The sequence below is a fragment of the Eriocheir sinensis genome, chromosome 40, assembly GCF_024679095.1.
Source record: "Eriocheir sinensis breed Jianghai 21 chromosome 40, ASM2467909v1, whole genome shotgun sequence".
Taxonomy (NCBI): domain Eukaryota; kingdom Metazoa; phylum Arthropoda; class Malacostraca; order Decapoda; family Varunidae; genus Eriocheir; species Eriocheir sinensis.
This window is the reverse complement of record NC_066548.1, coordinates 2,283,924-2,304,324: the sequence shown is the minus strand read 5'-3', so window position 1 is coordinate 2,304,324 and position 20,401 is coordinate 2,283,924. Positions and strand designations below refer to the sequence as shown.

At 45.2% G+C, this 20,401-nt stretch overlaps 1 protein-coding gene across 12 annotated transcripts in view; it reads left to right on the top strand.

Moving 5' to 3' along the window:
- The window catches only part of LOC127009196 (single-stranded DNA-binding protein 3-like), a 229,248-nt gene that overhangs the window by 35,558 nt on the left and 173,289 nt on the right, over positions 1–20,401 (top strand). For all 12 annotated transcript variants that reach the window (XM_050882037.1, XM_050882038.1, XM_050882031.1 and 9 more), the window contains exon 3: positions 18,916–18,977. In XM_050882037.1, the coding sequence (XP_050737994.1) occupies positions 18,916–18,977 (62 nt within the window). The remainder of the gene's footprint in view (positions 1–18,915; positions 18,978–20,401) is intronic.

Below are 20,401 nucleotides of genomic sequence, written 5' to 3'. Positions count from 1 at the left end.
CACTAAACACACTATTCTTCACACCACCTTGTATATTGCTTCGAAAAAATGGTCGTGAACTTATGGATTAAATTAGACCCTTATTCTCAGACTTGCCGGGGCTTACACACACACACACACACACACATATTTGGTAAGGCTTTCGCAGAGGTTGAGGTGATATATCCATGAGTAGATTTATGAGCCTAGCGATAAGCTTGACAACGCTTCTTCATTATAAACGTGAAAAACAATCCTGAGAACCCGACTAATCTCCTTTGTAGCCTTTGGAAATGTGTTGTGAGAGCCGCAAGCTTCTGAGAATACGGGTCTCTTGTAGGGGTGACAATAACAGAGACAACAACAACAGGATTTCTTGGCCTCGCGTCACTCGTGTTGCTCTGGGCGTGGGTGTCACCGAGGCGTGCCGGGCTGCAGGTAAAGGTGGAAAGAGTGTTCCTCGCGCAGTGCTGGGGAAAAAGGGCACAAATGTCTGAATAAGTGAAGATAAGTGACTTTATTTCAGTTTAGAACGTTACTTAACACTAAAAGGAAGGTGTGTGAATAAGAAGAAGGGAGGAACGAGAGGAGGAGGACCTATGAAGTGATACAAAGCGTTACAGGTCAAAGGAAGAAGAAGAATGGACGCTGTTTATGAAGACGCAAACACTTGTGATCAGACTTCCTACTCCTCCTCCTCCTCCTCCTTGCCCTACTTCTCCTCCCTCTTCCATGTCCTCTTCTTTTCCCCACTGTCTTCCGCTGCCCTTCCTTCTTCCCTCTTCCGTCCCTTCCTGTTCCGTACAATGCCTTCTCCTCTACCTCTTCTTTTTCCTCCCTCTTCCATGACCTGTCTTTTCCCCTTTTCCTCTCCCTGCCTTGCCGTCTCCCCTCTCTCGTTCTTTTCTCTCCCATACTCTGCCTTCTCCCTTTCCATGTCCTCTCCCCTCTCTCGTTTTCTCTCCCATACTATGACCTCCACTTCCTCCTCCTCCTCTCCCTTTCCATGTCCTCTCCCCTCTCTCGTTCCTTCCTCTCCCATACTCTGCCTTCTCCACTTCCTCCTCCTCTCCCTTTCCATGTCCTATCTCTTCCCTTCTTCCGCCCTTTCCTTTCCTCCGTCCTTTTGCCTCCTCCCCTTCTCTCTTGCCTTCGAGTCCCCACGTCTACTTCCTTCCCTCTCTTCCTTCCGTCTTTTTTCTCCCTTTCCTCCTCCCCCTTCCGTTCACCCCTTCCCTCCCCTCTCTTCCGTCTTCCCTTCTTCCCATCACTTCCTTCCATCCTCTCATTCCTCTCCCCATCACTTCCTTCCGCTCTCTTTTCCCCTTCCTCTCCCATCCTACTCGTATCCCCCCCTCCTCCTCCCATTCCCCTCCCCGACCCTCTGCAGGACACGCAAGCGGAGTAAGGGCGGGGCAGGGCAGGTGTGGGCGACTCGGAAACACCTGGAGAAGCGTAACACCTAAGTCAGGAAGCTCGCATTCATTCACTCGCTTCCTGTTGTGTGGGTTTGTTTGCGTCCGCTCGTTAAGATGATTGATTGGCTGTGCTTGAGGTGTTATTGTTGTTGTTGGTAGTAGTTAGGTAGTAGTAGTAGTAGTACGTTGTTAAAAGTGCTTACGTACGCATCGCAGAATTAAATTGTGAAGGTTCGTTGTTTATCAGTAGAAATCACACACACACACACACACACACACACACATTTTTGACCTGCTTTGACGTCACTTGGAGGTTGTTGGCTGGGTGGTGGTTGGGGTCACGGTGGGGGGGAGGAGGGTATTCACTTCAACACCCCCCCCCCTCCCCTCACACCCATGGCTTGACGTGTGTGTGTGTGTGTGTGTGTGTGTGTGTGTGTGTGTGTGTTACCATCTTGTTTTTGTGTTGGTGATCGGTCGGTCTTGGTCTTGTTATTCTTCTCCATCGAGCCGTTCTTGTTTTTGTCTTCTTTCCTTTTGCTGTTTTCCTCGCTAACTTTTTCGTCTGTTTTTCGCTTGGAAATTTTTTTTTTTTTTTTTTTCGTCTTTCCCATTTTTTTCTTTATCTTCCTTTTTTTTTTATATCTGGCGCGTCCATCCTATTTTCTCTATTTTCTTCTTTCTTGACTTTATTTTCTTTCTTTCGATTATTAACTTCCCCAACTCCCCCCCCCCTCCCCCCACCTCTCCTTATCATCCTCTTCCTCTTCCTTCTCTGTCTTTTCCTTTACTCAGCTAACCTTATAATTTTCCTCCTTTCTTTCCTGCTCATTCTCAGAACACACACACACACACACACACACACACACACACACACACACACACACACACACACACACACACACCAATATCAATCTCCTTATCTTGATCCTGCCCCCTCCTGTGTGTGTGTGTGTGTGTGTGTGGCCTTCAGAGCACTAGTGAGCTGTTGTCTTAATCTTACCTAACATGGCTCCAAATATCCCACAAAAGTCACGATCCTCACGTACAAGCAAATCTCCGTTTCTTGACTCATCTCTAGTTTATATAAGCCTCCCCTCTCCCCTTCTTCTTGCACTTAATCATCATCATCATCATCTATTACCACTACTAAAATACTTCGCAGACTTCTTTTTTCTAACTAACACATTTTTCCCCAATTTTCATAGTTTATTTATTTATTTATTTATTTTTTTTTTACAGCAAAGGAGACATTCAAGGGCGTAAAAAAAAACATAATTAAAGAAAAAAAAGCCCGCTACTTACTGCTCCTGAATAGAGTACATAGGAGTGTCCAAAAAGAGTATCTCACAATTTCTACAGTCTAGCCTCACGCGCAACTACGGTATATATATTTTTTAATCCATGTTTTCTTTCTTTTAACTTTATCAAAAATTACCTTCATTCCGCTCAACGCAGCCCCATCCCTTCCTCTGTACATCCATCTATCCGTCCATTCCCTTCACCATGGCCGTTCTTCCCTGTACTCCCCGCCGTCTTTTTTTTTTGTAACTTGTCAACTCTACCACGCCTCCTTCCCCTTACACCTTTTGGTCACATATGCACGTTCATTAAATCGTTCATTCCGCGGATTTCATAAAGGATCAAACGATATGATAGTGTTTTTTGTCATAGTTTCTTTATCTTCACTTAGGTATCTTTATTGGGGGCCTTGTTATCTTTTATCTTTCCTGCGTTTTAGTTTTGCGTGTGTCTTTGTTTTCTTTGTTGTGGTGTTTGTTTTTGTCCGTCTTTGCATATTCTATTTTTTTGTGACTCATTTTTTCTGCTTTTTGATACGTAAGGTCAACTCTTTCATATATTCTCCCTATTAATAAAGTACTCAATAATCCTCTCTACCTCTCCCCGTTCCTCCCCTCCGTCTCTCCCCTTTTCTCTCTGTCTCCTTTTTCTCTTTGACTAGAATATTTCATTTTTTCTGCTTTTTGATACGTAAGGTCAACTCTTTCATATATTCTTCCTATTAATAAACTTCTCAATAATCCTCTCAACCTCTCCCCGTTTCTCCCCTTCGTCTCCTCTTTTCTCTCTGCTTCCCGCTTTTTCTCATTCATTCAGGCTTCAGAAAGGCTTGACGAATTTAAACGTCAAAGCAGGTATGATATGCTGTAAAATGACTAGGTATGACTAAATGCTTAAATGCTCATCCGTTGAAATATTTGTCAGAACTTCACTCCCGTCTCTGCCAGCTATTCACTATTCCATCTTACACGGCCGATCAATCTATATAATATAACCTTTTAGCTTCCTCCTGCCTTCTCGGAGTTCTCTTCGGGCGGTATTGCTAAACATTTCGTCCCCCAAGTTCACATATTTGAGAAGGCTTTCGTAGGTGTTTGGGGCATTTCCAGGACTAGTTTTATGACCCTGGTGGTAGTCTGACCCTTCTTATGTACCATGAACCTAAAGAAACACTCATTAGGACAAGATTGACCCCCACTTTGACCTTTAGAAATAGTTGATGTGAGAAGCGATGGTGTCTTAAAATACAGCCCTCCGTCTCTCCCTCCCCTGCTCTGAACTCTTTTATCAGAACTTTCCTCTCCAATCCTATCGTCCGGTTAAGTTTTACGCCTGTTCAATGTATTTACCCCTCCCCCCCCTGTTATTTTTCTACATCTATCTCTCCTTCCCTTCAGTTTAGCTTTTAATCAGTAGTATTCCTTTATAATATACCATTCGAGGGTCTGAGCATGTTGAATCTATAATACTTCCCCCTTATCTTTCCTTCATCTATATACTTTTTCCTCTCCTCCTTTGAGCTTTTTATTAGTGATACTTCTACTCTTCCATTCACCATCTATCCATCTATATTTTCCTCTCCTCATTTGAGCTTTTTATTAATTCTGCTTCTACTCTACCATGCACTATCTACCATTCGATCTTATAAGCACGTTCTATTTGTGTAATCCACCTCCTCCTCCTCTCTCCCTCCCATCCCTCCGTCGAACTCTCTCTTATCAGTGCTACTTGATTCACTGCGTCTACCATTCAGTCGTACGGCCATGTTCAATCTGTACATCATCTTTCCCCCTCCTCATCTCTTTTCTCCATCTCTCTGGTTGAACTCTTTCTTATCAGTGCTACCTCATTCACTGTATTCCGTTCAGTCGTATGGGTATGTTCAATCTGTATATCATCTTTCCCCCTCCTCATCTCTTTTCTCCGTCTGACTTATAATTATTGCTTCTCCTACTCCTCCATTCACCATCTAACGTTCGATCTGATGGGCATGTTGAGCCTATGCATAACCCTTTCGTCTCTCTCTCTCTCTCTCTCTCTCTCCGCCCATTCCTGTCACCATTATTTTTTCGTCTGCCATTCTATCTTTTACGCTTGTTTAGTCCATACCTACACCTTCTCTTTCTCTGTTTTCCTTCCTCCATTCTTCACATAATTAGTCTGGTTTGTTTTTGGAGTCCCTCACTTCTCATTCTAGCGTACCCATTGTAAACTTTTCCTTCACATTCCGTACCCAATGTAAACTTTTCCTTCATATTCCGTACTCAGTGTAAACTTTTCCTTCATACCGTACTCATTGCAAACTTTTCCTTCATATTCCGTACCCAATGCAAACTTTTCCTTCATATTCCGTACCCAATGCAAACTTTTCCTTCATATTCCGTACCCAATGCAAACTTTTCCTTCATATTCCGTACCCAATGCAAACTTTTCCTTCATACCGTACTCATTGTAAACTTTCCCTCCATATTCCGTACCCATTGTAAACTTTTCCTTCAAATTCCGTACCCATTGTAAACTTTTCCTTCATATTCCGTACCCAATGCAAACTTTTCCTTCATACCGTACTCATTGTAAACTTTCCCTTCATATTCCGTACCCAATGCAAACTTTTCCTTCATACCGTACTCATTGTAAACTTTCCCTCCATATTCCGTACCCACTGTAAACTTTTCCTTCATATTTAGCAACTTTTAGACTTTCCTTCGCATATCGTAACCAATTAAGGTCTTTTTTCCTTCATATTCGTATCAATTCTACACTTTTTCGTTTGCATTTCGTAACCCTTGTAGTCATTGTTTGTGACTCGTATTTCACCATCATTGTGTAAAGTTGTATTCGCATAACTTCAAATTTCGTAATCACTGTAGACTAAAAATGATTGTTCTTTCGTGTTTCATCATCGTAAAAATCACTCATCCTCCCTTTTTTTAATCTTCCTCCTCTCGCTAATGATTGCTAGTTGCTCTTCCCGCTGCAATCACTTCTTGTTGCTATTTACGATCACTCGGACCGTATATATATTCCTTCTGTCATAAAATTGCAATCTATCGAAAGGCACACTTGTTATTTTTTCTCTCTCTCTCTCTCGCTCTCGCTCGCTCTCTTTTCTTTATTTCTTTTCCTTTTTTCTTTCCTCTAATCATTTCTTTTCCGTTTTTCCACTTAATCCTTTTTCCTTCCTCTCTCTCTCTCTCTCTCTCTCTCTCTCTCTCTCTCTCTCTCTCTCTCTCTCTCTCTCTCTCTCTCTCTCTCTCTCTCTCTCTCTCTCTCTCTCTCTCCATATAGCATGAATGGTTTGTTTATTAATATTCCCAGAAGTCAAATCAGTTAGTTCCCCGATTTTTTTTTTTTTTTTTTTTTTTTTTATAATCTATGGACCGACAGTGTCTATGTTAGTAATTAAGACACTACTCCGTTTATTTATTCGTATGTTTGTTTGTGTTGAGTTTCAAGCTAAATGAAGTGTTGGTGTTCGCCTGTGTGTGTGTGTGTGTGTGTGTGTGTGTGTGTGTGTGTGTGTGTGTCTTAGTCGTAGCACATGACTTCATCTCTGGTCGTCGTATTTAACTAAGTCGTCCCAACTACGACCCCCCAAAAAAAACGTTAATGAGGCTTATGAGTATTGTTCTAACCTCGTTGATTGCTTGCCACGTGCCTTGCTGTCCCTCCCCCACCCCCAATCTCTCTCTCTCTCTCTCTCTCTCTCTCTCTCTCTCTCTCTCTCTCTCTCTCTCTCTCTCTCTTACAACAAAGGAAACAGCTCAAGGGCACAAAAAAGGAAACTAATAGAAGCCCGCTAATAAAAAATCTATCTATCAATCTATCTATCTATCTATCTCTCGTGTTGGGGGGGGTGACTCATGCAAAATTGTGATCCGTAAGACGAGGAAAAAGTGGCGTGGATGACGGGAATGTCTTGCACCAGATTAATCTTGTGGTGGTGATGATGACGATGATGATGCTGGTGGTGGTGGTGGCCTTGGTAGCGTCTGGGGGACAATTGCTGGTGATGGTAGTGGTGGGGGTAGTGAAGGAGGGAGGGAGGGATGGAGGGGGTAGTAAGGGCAGGTTGTCGTGGCAATGACCTGATAATTATGTGATGACTTCAAAGCCTCGACGTCACATGTGGATTGTGTACCCTGAAGAAGTGGGGACGTCCGCGCTCCTGTGTGTGTGTGTGTGTGTGTGTGTGTGTCGAGAAAGGGCAGAAAATAAAGGAGAACACTGATGATGGAAGGTGAAAAAGAACATAAGAACATAGGGAGACTGCAAGAGGCCTAATACGCAAAGAGGAACAGGAGGAAGCGGAAGATGATGATTAAGGAGGAGGAGGAGGAGGAGGAGATAATCAGCATAACAATAGCAAGAAATAAGATAATGGAAGATAGGAGGGGAAAAAAAGGAGTGGGCGCACCATAGAAAAAGAAGACAAAACAAATAAAAGAATAATCAAAACGAGGAGGGTTATAAGAATGTGAGAAACTAGCCCCCATTTTGTGCCTGGTGGCTTCACATGGACGGCTGCACGTGTGAAATGGTGACTGTTGTGGTTTGTTCTAAGAGGGAGGGAGGAGGGGAGCTAGGAGAGAAGGGGGGGGGAGTACGAAAGCTAGGAGAGAGAGAGGGGGCAGAGTCAGCGTTACCAAACTATCGTACTCAGCCACTCAGCATATCGTACGTTCCGGTTTCAGACTCATAGCTATCGCAAACAGACACCACACCAATAAGTAATGCTTTTAACGATAACTTTAACTGGAATTTCGTTATCTGTGTGGGTAGAAAAGTTTCGGTCCCTAGAACTGATAATTGCGATGTTCTGAGTACGATAATCTGGCAACGTTGGGCAGAGTGTATGAGAGAAAGGGTTGAGATTATGAAGAAGGGAATGTCATGGCTGTGATCCGATTTTTGTGATGACGGAGAGACAGCGACACGTGTGGGGAGCGTACCCAGAATTAATGACGACTTTGTTTTGAAGGAGGAGGAGGAGGAGGAGGTCGTGAGGTATGTGGTGACCTATAAAGACATAAAGACACGTGCGTACTTATTCTGAAATGGTGACTCTTTGATGGTGAGATAGAGGGAGAAGAGAATGTGAGGGAAAGGAGAATGAGAGAGAAAGGAAGGAGGGATAATGAAATGGAAGGGAAATGAGGTAGAAAGGAGAGAGATGGAAATGGGAGAGAAAGGAAGGAGGGAAATGAGGTAGAATGGAATGGGAGGGAAATGAGGTAGGAAGGAATGAGAGGGAAAGGAGAGAGATGGAAATTGGAGAGAAAGGAAGGAGGGAAATGAGGTAGAATGGAATGGGAGGGAAAGGAAGGAGGGAAAGGGAATAGTAGGAAAATGAGGCAGGAGGTAAAGGAGGGAGAATGGAATGGGAGGGAAAGAAGAGAGCATGGAATGGGAGGGAAAGGAAGAAGAGAAGGGAAGGTAAAAGTTGCGTCTCTTCCCTCCTATCCATTCACTCCTTCATTTCTCCCTCTTACTCTCCACCCATTCCACACTTCAATCTTTCCTCAACTACTCCCCTCTTTACTCCCTCTACATACCTTTATCCATCCACTCCCTCACTTCCACCCCGTTCCATTCCACACACTCCCATCTTTCCCCCTCCATTCCCTTCCCGCCTCACCCTATCTGCTTTCCCCACTTGTCACATCTTTCTCCTCGAAGGGTGCGTGGAGACATGATAGAGGTTTATAAATGGATGAAGGGCTTTAATAAGGAGGATATTCATAAGGTTTTGTTGGTAAGAGAACCGGGTAGGACACGAAGTAATGGGTTTAAACTGGATAAATTCAGATTCAACAGGGACATAGGCAAAAATTGGTTTACTAACAGGGTTGTGGATGAGTGGAATAAGCTTAGCAGTCATGTGGTGAGTGCCAACACAATTGTCACATTCAAAAATAGATTAGATAAATTCATGGACTCCTACGTTCTTATGTTCTTATTAAACTTCCAGGAGAGGAGGAAGGGAAGGTGGTAGCGATGGGAGGGAGAGGGAGTGGGGACAGGAAGGGGGCAGGCGGAGTTGTGACATAAAGGGGCGTGATGTGTGATGACATGGAGAGGGAGAAGTGATGCGTAGTGAAGGAGGGAGTGAAAGTGTGTGTAAGCGGCCTCATTAACAAGCCATTCATTACAAGGACGCCCTTATAAGGAGAGGAAGAGGAAGAAGAAGAGGAGGGAAGCGGGGATAGACCATGCTACGCTACCTTGAATTCTTCCTATTGCGTATATATATAGATTCTTTTTTTTACAACAAAGGAGACAGCTCAAGGGGGCGCGCACACACAAAAAAGGAAACAATAAAAAAAAAAGCCCGCTACTCGCTGTTGATGTATTCCTGTTGCCTTCAGTACAACGACAGCAACAGGGCAACAGCAAGAAAGAAGATGAGGAGGACCTAAGAAGCGATACAAAACGTTACAGATCAAAAAGAAGAAGAAACAGCACCGTCGACGGAGGGGGATAGGCCAGACAGCATCACCTCGAATTCATCTTATTGGTGTGTACGTTGACGCTGTATTCTCGTTCCCTTCAGTACAACGACAGCAACAGGACAATAGCAAGATAATAAACAGCACTGTCGAAGGAGGGGGATAGGCCAGACAGCATCACCGCGAATTCATCTTATTGGTGGATATATTGATGCTGTATTCCCGTTCCCTTCAGTACAACGACAACAGGACAACAGCAAGAGAAATAAGAGGATCACCACCAGTCGCATCTAGATATAACCATCCCCCGCATCTGTACCGAGGGCCAAGGAGACGGCGGGCAGTGGTGGTGTGTGTGGAGCGTCTCAGGACAATGCGTTAAGTTTGTGTGATTGAAAGAGTGGTCGTCTTTTTAGTGCTTTTATCCACGTGCCGGGCCGGGGAAGCGTGTGACTCGGAAAAGGAAAAAATAAAATAAAAAGTAAAGACACAACAGTAGCGATTCTGGATAAAACTGAGAAGGTGGAGAGAAGGAGGAGGGAGGAAAGACACAATATTAGGAAGTAACGAAACGAACAAAGCAAGATAGAAAGAACACATTAGATACATAAATAAGGATAAACTGAGAAGGAGAGCGAAGGAGGAAAGAACTTAACGAAAGAAGCAAAACAAGATAGGAAGAACGAACGAGCGCATTGAACATACACATAAAAGAAAGCATAATCAACAACACCAAAAGCAACAAATCAAACCAGGAAAAGATTATATAAAGTTTTGCGGTCTTGTATGTTCTGCAAATCAAGGCCTTATAGAAACATTGCCTCAGAGCTAAGAGAGGAGGTAGGGAGCGGAGGAGGCGGGTGGTTCAGCGGTGAGGGGAAGGAGGGAGCGCGTGGCTGGAGTGACGTGGGGGCAGGTAGACTCGAGGCGATAGGCAAATATATAGATACATAGATAGACAAATAAGCAAGAGTACAGGCACATGGAAAGACAGGCCTGCCTCCCCGCGGACAGAGATCGACAGAAACACCGCCAGGACAGACAGAGATAGCCAGACGGACGGGCACGGACAGACAGATAGACAGGGGAGATAGGAGGATAACGACACACACACACACACACACACACACACACACACACACACACACACACTCACTCACTTAAGTAATTATAAGTACACTTCATTTTTATCCCTTCTCTTTCTTCCTCCCCCATTCTTCCTTCTTCGTTCCATTTCTCTCCTCCCTTCATTTCCCCCTTTTTTTATCTACCTCCCTCTCTCCCTCTCCTCTCTCCTCACTTTCTTCTCCCTCCTCTTTCCCCTCTTTCCCTTTCATTCTCGTTCTCCCCTTTCCTTACTCTCCCTCATCCTTCCACCCCTTCCTCCTCCCTCTTCTCTCCACTTTCTTCTCCTTCCTCTTCCCCCTCCTTTCCTTCTATCCTCGTTCACCTCTTCTTCCTCTTCCGTCCACTCCTTCCTTCCTCACCCCTCTCCTTCCTCTTCCTTTCACCCCTTCCTGCCCCACCCCTTTCCTTCCTCTCCCATCCCTCTCTCGACACTTTCTCCCTCTCCTTTTCCCCCACTTTCCCTTTCATCCTCGTTCACCCCTTTCCTTCCTCCTTCCACCCCTTCTTCCTCCCTCCATGCCTCTTCGTGTGTGTGGAGGTATGGGTGGGGGTGGGGGGTCTGTGGCCTCCCCAACGTGGCACCATCAGCTGGGCGGCGCCGCGGGAGACCAACCACGTGCGTTGCCTTGGTGACGGCGTCCTCCCCCCCCTCTAACCCCCCTCCCTCCCCTCGTTAGTGGCCCTCCCTCTCCCTCCCCCAGTCCATTCCTTTCCTCATCAGCTGGCTCTCTCCTCCCCCTCCCCCCTCGCCCTCTCCCCTCATTCCTTTCCTCGTCAGCTGGCTCTCCCCACCCCCCTTCCTTCTCGTTAGTGGCCCTCCCCCACACCTTCCCTCCTCCACTCCCCTCATCAGCTGGCTCTCCCCTTCCCTCCCTCCCCTTCTCTCATCAACTGACACTCCCTCTCCCCTCCCCTCCCCGGCCGGCACGCCCCACACAGCATGCCCACCCCGCTAATTTATGTCAGTCTGCTCTCGCTACCCTGTTACTGAGTAGGGAGGAGGAGGGGGCAGGGGGGCGGCGGTGCTGGTTTTTGCAGTCGTTAGTGCACGCTTTCATTGTTGCATTCAAGTGTTGATTTGTCATGTTGCGGCGTCTTTTACCCTCGGCGTGTCTGCGTTAATTTGTGTGTTGCTGCTGCTGCTGTCTGGCCGGAGGGGTGTTGAGGGTGTTGACGCTAAGCTCGTGGTGGTGATGGTGATGGTGGTGGTGGTGACGTGACCTCTGTTCCTCTTTATCTCCTTTCTCCTACACGTTGTCCTCCTCCTTGCTTTATTTTCTTGTAATTGTGTAAGTTTTTGTGGTGGTGACGTGGTGGTTGTGGTGACATGGTGGTGGTGGTGACGTGACCTCTGTTCCTCTTTATCTCCTTTCTCCTACACGTTGTCCTCCTCCTTGCTTTATTTTCTTGTAATTGTGTAAGTTCTTGTGGTGGTGTCGTGGTGGTTGTGGTGACATGGTGGTGGTGGTGACGTGTCCTTCTCTGTTCCTCTTCATCTCCATTCTTCTCCTTGTTGTCCTTTCGCGGCTTTGCTTAATCTTGTTATTGTGTAAGTTCTTGTGGTGGTGACGTGGTGGTTGTGGTGATGGTGGTGGTGGTGACGTGTCCTCCTCTCTTCTTCCTCCTCCTCCTCCTCCTCCTCACGCTTCTTTGCTTTTATCTTCCCTTGACTGACAAATCTTCACTATCATCATTATCGTTCTGTTAATTAATCTGTGGCCCAGAGAGAGAGAGAGAGAGTTGGTTTTCTTTGTTGCACGTCTTTCTTTGAGGGACTTTCTTTACTTGCCTTCTGCTGCCCTGTGATGAATGCCGCGTCTCGCCTTACTACTGCTCTCTCTCTCTCTCTCTCTCTCTCTCTCTCTCTCTCTCTCTCTCAGCACACATTACCTACTTGTTATCTATACTATCTATCGATCTTTTAACATGTCTATTATCTATCTACCTCATTCTTATCTATTCCTTCATTATTTATCTATTTTTTTCTTATTTCTAGGCACATTTATTATTACCATTACCATTATTATTATTATTATTATTATCATTATTATTATCGTTATTGTCATTTATCACAACATTTTAACAACCTCGATAGCACAATTAAGGTACATTTATCACCACATGCCCTGCCCTCTCTCTCTCTCTCTCTCTCTCTCTCTCTCTCTCTCTCTCTCTCTCTCTCTCTCTCTCTCTCACACACACACACACACACACACACACACACACACACACACACACACGGCAGGGGGTTGGTGGAGGCCGGAGACTCTTTGTAAACATCTCAGGCGGTGGTACCTCAGTCCTTACAGCGTTTCTAACATCTCTGAACACGTGTAGCGGCGGGGCGGGGAGGACGGGGCAGGGGCGGAGGGGGAGGGGGAAGGGTGTTGGTCGTGGTGGGTGAAGGGAAGTGAATGGCAGTGGTGGTGGTGGTGTTGTGGTGGTGAGTGAAAGATGTAGTCGTTAGGGTAATTGTACTCGAGATAAGGAACACAACGTCAACCTCCTCCTCCTCCTCCTCCTCCTCTTCCTCCTCCTCCTCCTCTTCCTCCTCCTCCACAATTACTTGACCCACTATCTCTCGACTTGTGCTTTTTCTTCTTTTAACATGTCAATCTAATGTCATCACCTACTACTACTACTACTACTACTACTACTACTACTACTACTACTACTACTACTACTACTACTGCTGCTACTACTACTACTACTACTACTACTACTACGATTTACTACTACTACGTCAACCTCCCCCTTCCTCCCCTCTCCCTTTCACCTTTTTTCATTCACTACCTGTCATACCATCTATCTTCACTCTTCATCCTTCATACCCTCTTTTCACACCTCCTCCTCCTCCTCCTCCTCCTCCTCCTCTTCCTCCTCCTCTCATTCATCACCCTCATCGGTCACCTCCTCTCCCCTCCCCTCCTCTGTGCGCGACATTGAAATAATGGCACACTGAACCAGGTAGTTAACAAGTAATTCACGCTAATGACTCAGTCTGGCTCGTGTGTGTGTGTGTGTGTGTGTGTGTGTGTGTGTGATGTTTATCTGGTCAAGTGTGAACGTGTGTCAAGCGAGCTTCTCTTGTAAACATTCGTGCGTGTTTGCATTAACATTTTTTTCCCTTCGTGTTTTGTTTTGTCTTAGTGCTCTCTCTCTCTCTCTCTCTCTCTCTCTCTCTCTCTCTCTCTCTCTCTCTCTCTCTCTCTCTCTCTCTCTCACACACACACACACACACACACACACACACCAGATAAGAGATCGTCCGCGCTAACTCTTCTCTCAACTTGTCTCGTTTGTCTAATTGGTGGAGTCTAATGTATTTTTGTTGTCTGTACGACTTTCTGATTTACTGCCCGTGTGTGTGTGTGTGTGTGTGTGTGTGTGTGTGTGTGTGTGTTTACGTTAGACGGGATACTTTATTTACTTATTCATCCAATCATTGTTTATCTGACTGACGGTTTGGTTCTTAACTTGTTTGTTCTTCTGTTGAGTACGTGTTTGGTTCGTGTTCAAGGCGTGTTTATTGGGCTACTCGTATTTATCTTTACTTGACTTGAATTTGTAAACGTGGTATTAAAAACATCAGTGCAAGGTCATGACATTTGGGGGGTTGTTTTTACATTTCACGTCTGGGGAATTTCTTGAATATTTGCTGTGTGCTTCACGTCGCGGTAATGTAGGTATTTAAATTGGGTGATGTGTAGTTTCAAATGGTTTATGTCTAGTTTAAATGGTTGTGTAATAGTTTGAATGGTTAGATTTGTAGTTGAAATTGTCTTAGTAAAGTTTAAATGGCCCTGATGTATAATTTAAATGGCTCATATGGTCATAATGTTTTAAAATTTTGCTGCCTAGTTTGAATGGTTCATGCATAGTTTAAATGGTTTATGGGTAGTTTAAATGGTTTATGCGTAGTTTAAATGGTTCATGCGTAGTTTAAATGGTTCATGCGTAGTTTAAATGGTTCATGGGTTGTTTAAATGGTTCGTGCGTAGTTTAACTGGTTCATGCGTAGCTTAAATGGTTCATGGGTTGTTTAAATGGTTCGTGCGTAGTTTAAATGGTTCATGCGTAGTTTAAATAGCTGTTGTATACTTTAAATGGCTCTTGTGTAGTTTAAATGGTTCATGCCTAGTTTAAATGGTTTATGCGTAATTCAGATTGCTCTTGTGTAGTTTAAATGGTCATAATGTAGTTGAAAATTTTGCTGTCTAGTTTAAATGGTTCATGCGTAGTTTAAATGGCTGTTGTGTAGTTTGGTCGGCTGCGTGGCTTGCTTGGCGGTGTAGTTTAGTGGATCGTAAATTAGACTCGTGGGTCGTTTGGGACTGACTAAGGAGAATGTGCTTAAGAGGCGTTCCGTTACCTGGCCAGCACACACACACACACACACACACACACACACACACACAGATGGTTGCTAGCGGTGTGTCGTGGTTTATGAACTGAGGATTTTACTGTAGTTTTGTAGTGTGTGTGTGTGTGTGTGTGTGTGTGTGTGTGTGTGTGTGTGTGTTAGGCCCTGGCGGTATACTATATTCGTTTGCACAGTCGCTTTTTTATTTTCTTCATCTTCCTCCTCCTCTTCATCTCTCTCTTCGTTATTCAAGCTCTTCTGTTCCTCTCCTCTACTTCCCCATCCATGTCTTCTCTCTCTCTCTCTCTCTCTCTCTCTCTCTCTCTCTCTCTCTCTCTCTCTCTCTCTCTCTCTCTCTCTCTCTCTCTCTCCTCATCTTCCTTTCCCCTTCTCATCCTCATTCTCCTATCGTCCTCGTCTTTCCCCTCTCAAGCTCCTCATCTTTACTTCAATCCATGTCTTTTACCTCTCCCCATCCTCCTCCTTCTCCTCCTCCTCTCCTCCCGTGTCAGCATCCCCCTGTGGCACATTCCAAGGGAGGCTCAGGGGCAGGTAACGATGATGGCTGATGAGCGGGGATCGACAGGTGGGCAAACAAACATTAGCATCGATACCTTACGAGGGTTTTAAATGGAGCGCAGGAACGGGCGGCGCCTCAAAAATACATGTTATCTCTGCACTCTAAACGTTCGCCAGCGCGGGGGAGATGCTAGTGTTTATGATCTCAGCCTCACGCGAGTAACTAACTGTTTGGAGTGCGAGGGATGGAAAAAAAGAAGTCGAATGCTCGTACACGTGGTCATTAGCGTCAGCCGGAGAGGAGGGGGAGTGTGGGAGACGGTGAACGGGAGATGAAAGCTTTGGTGGAGTTGATGGTTAAGGAGGAGGAAGTGGGGTGGTGTGGGGTAAATAAGAAGTTAAATTAGGAGGAGAGATGATGATAAGAGGCTGTAGTTGTGATGGTTAGGAGATCATAGGCCGGGAGATGAAAGCTTTGGTGGAGTTAGTGGTGGAGGAGGAGGAAGTGGAGGGGTGATGTGGGGATAAAGAAGGTATACAAACGAAGAGGAAGAGATGATGATAAGAGGCTGTGGTGGTGGTTAGAAGATTAGAGTGGAGATGATAGGCTGTGGTTAAGGTAGATGATGGAAGAAGAGGAGAAGGAAGTGGAGCGCTGTGACTGAAGGTGGAGGAAGAGGAAGAGGAAACAGGAGGTGGAGTAGAAAGATGAGAAGTCGTGATGGGAGGTGGTGGCGGAAGAGAGGATGTGGTAGTGGAGGAGGAGGAAGAGGATGGAGCTAAGTGAATAAAATGAAGATGGAGATGGGAGAATGTGGTAGTGGTGATGGTGGTGGTGGTAGTGGTGGTGGTGGTGGTGCCAGATGCAACGAAACCACAGCTGTCGTCGTGTCTTGCTCTCCACTACCCCCCTCCACCCCCCCCACACACACCTCCCCCCGACCCTTCACCCCCACACCTCCCCATGTCTCACACCCTCACCTCTCGTCTCACAAACATAGCAACACCTAAAATACACCAGGGCAGGAACACCCCGAGGCCTTGAGGGGGCGGGGGAGACCAGACAACACCAGTGAGACCTAGAAGCAGTAGTAATAGTAGTAGTAGTAGTAGTAATAGTAGTAGTAGTAGTAGTAAAGTTCACTGTACGGTATATAACCTGAAATCGCTCCATCTATATCAGCCTGAAAATAATACGTCCACTTGAAATATGAAATAGCTTGATAGTGTAAAGTTTGAGGGTTTGCGGAGAGAGAGAGAGAGAGAGAGAGAGAGAGAGAGAGAGAGAGAGAGAGAGAGAGAGAGAGAGAGAGAGAGAGAGACTCGAGTGCTGTGTGTGTGTGTGTGTGTGTGTGTGTTTGGTGTTGAAGTGTATTGTCGTTGTTGAGTGTAGTGATGTGTATGTATATGTATGGGGGTATGTACTGAACGTAATGGTGACTGATGATGATGATGATGACGTTGAGGGGGGAGAGGGGGTGTACTTAAGTAGAGGACGTGTGTGTCGGGGGTTGGGTGTGTATGGGTGTACTTGTGTGTTCTATTTCCTCTAATTTGTAACTAGGGAAGGAAAAAAGTACATAATCTCTCTCTCTCTCTCTCTCTCTCTCTCTCTCTCCTCTTATTTGTGACTAGGGAAAGGAAAAAAAGTACATAATCTCTCTCTATCTATCTATCTATATCTCTATCTCTATCTCTCTGCGTGTGTGTGCTTGTTTGCTTGCTTGTTTGTCGCAGTCAGTGTTATTCAGCAAGTATTGAAGACAAGCAAAACTGCGAGGAAAGTGGAGTTCTGGAGCGCCTGCATCAATCACCTCCACTTCCTCATCCTGGAAACGCGGGAAGAGGGAAAACTTACAAGATGCATTCGCCAATACTCCACGGTCGGTGTAAACAACCACAACTATCTCCACACTCCAAGCGTCATTTAAAGCCCAGGAAGTATCACAACATCTATTCAACGGTAAATGCGGTGAGGTAAAGGACTTCGCTAATTGAAAAGCCATTGTTAACTCCTTTAAGTAAGAACAGCGTATAAGGCGTCTTCATTATCATCGTCAGCCTCATTATTAGACCACAGCTGAACAAAGGCCTTTTTACAATGTCCTCAACTTCCCCGTGATGTTAGTGTCCTTCATCCTGCTCCGGGAAATGCGCTTTACTTCATCTCGCTACCTAGTCCTCTGTCTGCCCTGACTAATCATATCTTGGTTGCTACTCTGTTACTTCAGTTGTCCATTCATCTATGCCTCCAGTTCTACGCATATGACCAGCCTAAACTCATACTCTAATCGTCATAACAAGAATATTAACTTTGGCTATTCCTTTGTTAGCCCGTCCGCTGCGATTGGCACTGAATTAGCCTTTACTGGTAGCCTGGTAAAATAATATACTCCCAGGTCTTTCTCTGCCTCTGGTGGATAGTGGAGTGTTTCCCATGTGGTATTGGTATGCTGGATATCCCCTCCCAAGGTGCATGACTTTACATTTTTCTTCGCTGAGTTGTAGCAGCCACTTTTTGTTCCATTCCTGTAGCTTGCTGTCTTCTTGTAGGAAATCCGCAGTCAAGGGATTAATGAATTGCTTTCCTAATGTTTTAGTGGCCTTTTAGTGACGAATAAGTCAGGATTCACCATTAGAACAGTGAATTAACAACGCAAATACAGAAAAAAAGTTATCAGTTACCACCTTGAAGTTCCGGAGATGAGCACCGAGGCCACACGCAGCTATAGTGTATGCCCTCTACCTTTTACTATGAAACTCCGTACAGAGCCGACCGTTATGATGCTGTCTGTGGTGAGCGTGAGGCTGTGGGTGGGAGGTGCTTTCATCGGTGGTGGCGGTGGTGGTGGTGGTGGTGGAGAGCAAAGTCCTGTCTCCCTCCACCTCTGACCACCTGTGCATAGTCTGGTGGTGGAGGGGTTGGGGGTGTGGCGTGGAAGTTGTGTGGGTGTCATATTACCCCCCCACCCACCCACCCCTTCCCCGCCACAACACCACCTAATCCCTCCACATGTGTTCAGGAGAGGGGGGGGGGGAGAGACGGGTTAGTGTACCCGTGACATGGTGATCAAATATGTATTAACGTGTATTTTTTTTAACATTCAGTTCCACACTTTTTTTTTTCATATATATCACGATGTAAAAAGGTGAAGTATGGAAATTGTGTTCATATGTCTGTTTGTTGGTTAGTTCAATCCTGTGTTCTTTGTCGTACAGGTATACTCGTGCACACCTTTCTGTGTGTGTGTGTGCGTGTGTGTGTGTTTATTTATAAGTCGTTCGCGTGTCGTGTACTCAGCCGGCCTTGAGTAATTTATTCATCTAATTCTCCTGTAAAACCCGCCATAAAATACGTACCCTGCTAACAAGGCTCAGAAAAAAAAATGTAATGCTAAACCAACACTGTCCAATCGTCGTTATCATCTCAGAAGCTGTAGATCTCATAAATACTCTAATACTGATATATCTTCCCTTATACTCGTACTTTTAACTAGACTAAATATAAGGTAAAAACTGATATATCTTCCCTTAGCCTATACATGTACTTTTAACTAGACTAAAAATAAGGTAAAAACTGATATATATGTTCCCTTATTCATGTACTTTTAACTAGACTAAATGAAGGTAAAACTCCATAATACCCCCTTCCCCTGCACCCCCCCCCCTCCTCCTCCTCACTCTTACCTAGCCTAGAACACCTGTGGACACCTGTGTACACCTGCGCCGCTCTAACGTGTCCCTCCTTTACTTGCAGATAAGATGGGAGAAAAATATCACTCTAGGGGAGCCGCCCGGGTTCCTTCACTCCTGGTGGTGGTAAGTACGAAGAGAGAGAGAGAGAGAGAGAGAGAGAGAGAGAGAGAGAGAGAGAGTGTGCTTCATATTTTTCGTCATAGAGGGAGAAGATAACATGCTTCTCTTTTTCGCTATTCTAGATGTTAAATTTAGTCACAGATATCGAATGTTAACAACGAAGAGAGAGAGAGAGAGAGAGAGAGAGAGAGAGAGAGAGAGAGAGAGAGAGAGAGAGAGAGTATGCTTCGTTTTCTCCGTCATATTAGCTGTTAAATTTAGTCACAGTTATCGGGTGTCGACAACGTAGACGAAATGATAAGGAGGAAGAGGTTGGGAGAAAGAGTAAGAGTGTGGGAAGGTGCTGAGGTTAAGAACGTCTGCCTGAACAACGTCAACTATATGCTATCAATGTCAGGTCTGCTGGGAAGGTGCATGTTGGGTCTTCTAAGTCAGTTAGAAGAGCTGTTAAGAGGTCTTGTAGCCGAGGAAGGTGTTAAGAAAGTTTGCCAGACACCTACGTATTAGCTATCAGTGTCTAGTTTGCCGAGAAAGTTTTTAGGTTCTTTTAAGTCCTAACATCTATTATGGAGTCTGGTCTGCCGGGAAGGTGTTGATGTTCTTTTCAGCTCAGTCACAACAGCCATCAATGTCTAATCTGCCTATAATGATTTTGAGGATCATACTCCTAAAACATTTCAACCTCCAAACCCACATATTTGACAAGGTCTTCATAGGAGTTTTGGGCATTTCCAGGGGTAGTTTTATGACCCTGGTGGTAGTTCGATCATTCCTCCGTACCATAAACCCAAAAAAACACTCACTAGAACCAAAACGATCCACTTTTTAGTCCTTGGAATAAGTTAATGTGAGGGCTGAAGCGTCTTAGAATGCAGAGAGGAGGTTCTTTTAAGTCAGGGCAGCTATCAGGGTCTGTCTGGTCTGCCGGGGAATGAGGCAAACGAAAGGAGGGAACAGGAAAGGGAAGGAGAGTGTGGGTGAGCAGGGGAAATGACGTAAGTGAAGGAGGAATAAAGAGAGTAGGAGGAAAGAGGAGGGAGGGACGGAGAACGGCGGTGATAGCTTATCGGGTTATCTCTGTCCCTCCTCACCCCCACTGTTGACTGATTGCCTATCTCCCTCCGCTCCCTCTCCTCCTCTTCGTCCTCCTCCTCCTCCCTCTTCAGAAGCGATGCAGGAGGCGAAAAAGGAAGAGGTAGAGGGAGAATGGGTGTAGGATGTTGTGAAAGGAAGGGAATACAGCTTTTCACATAGATATAGGAGAAAGGAGAGAAAGAAAATGGGAGGTGAATTTAGGATGTTGTGAAAGGGGGAAGGAAACACGACTTTACACATAGATCAAGGAAAACGGAGAGAGAGAAAATGGGAGGTAAGTTTAGGATGTTGTGAAAGGGAGAAGGAAACACGACTTTACACATAGATCAAGG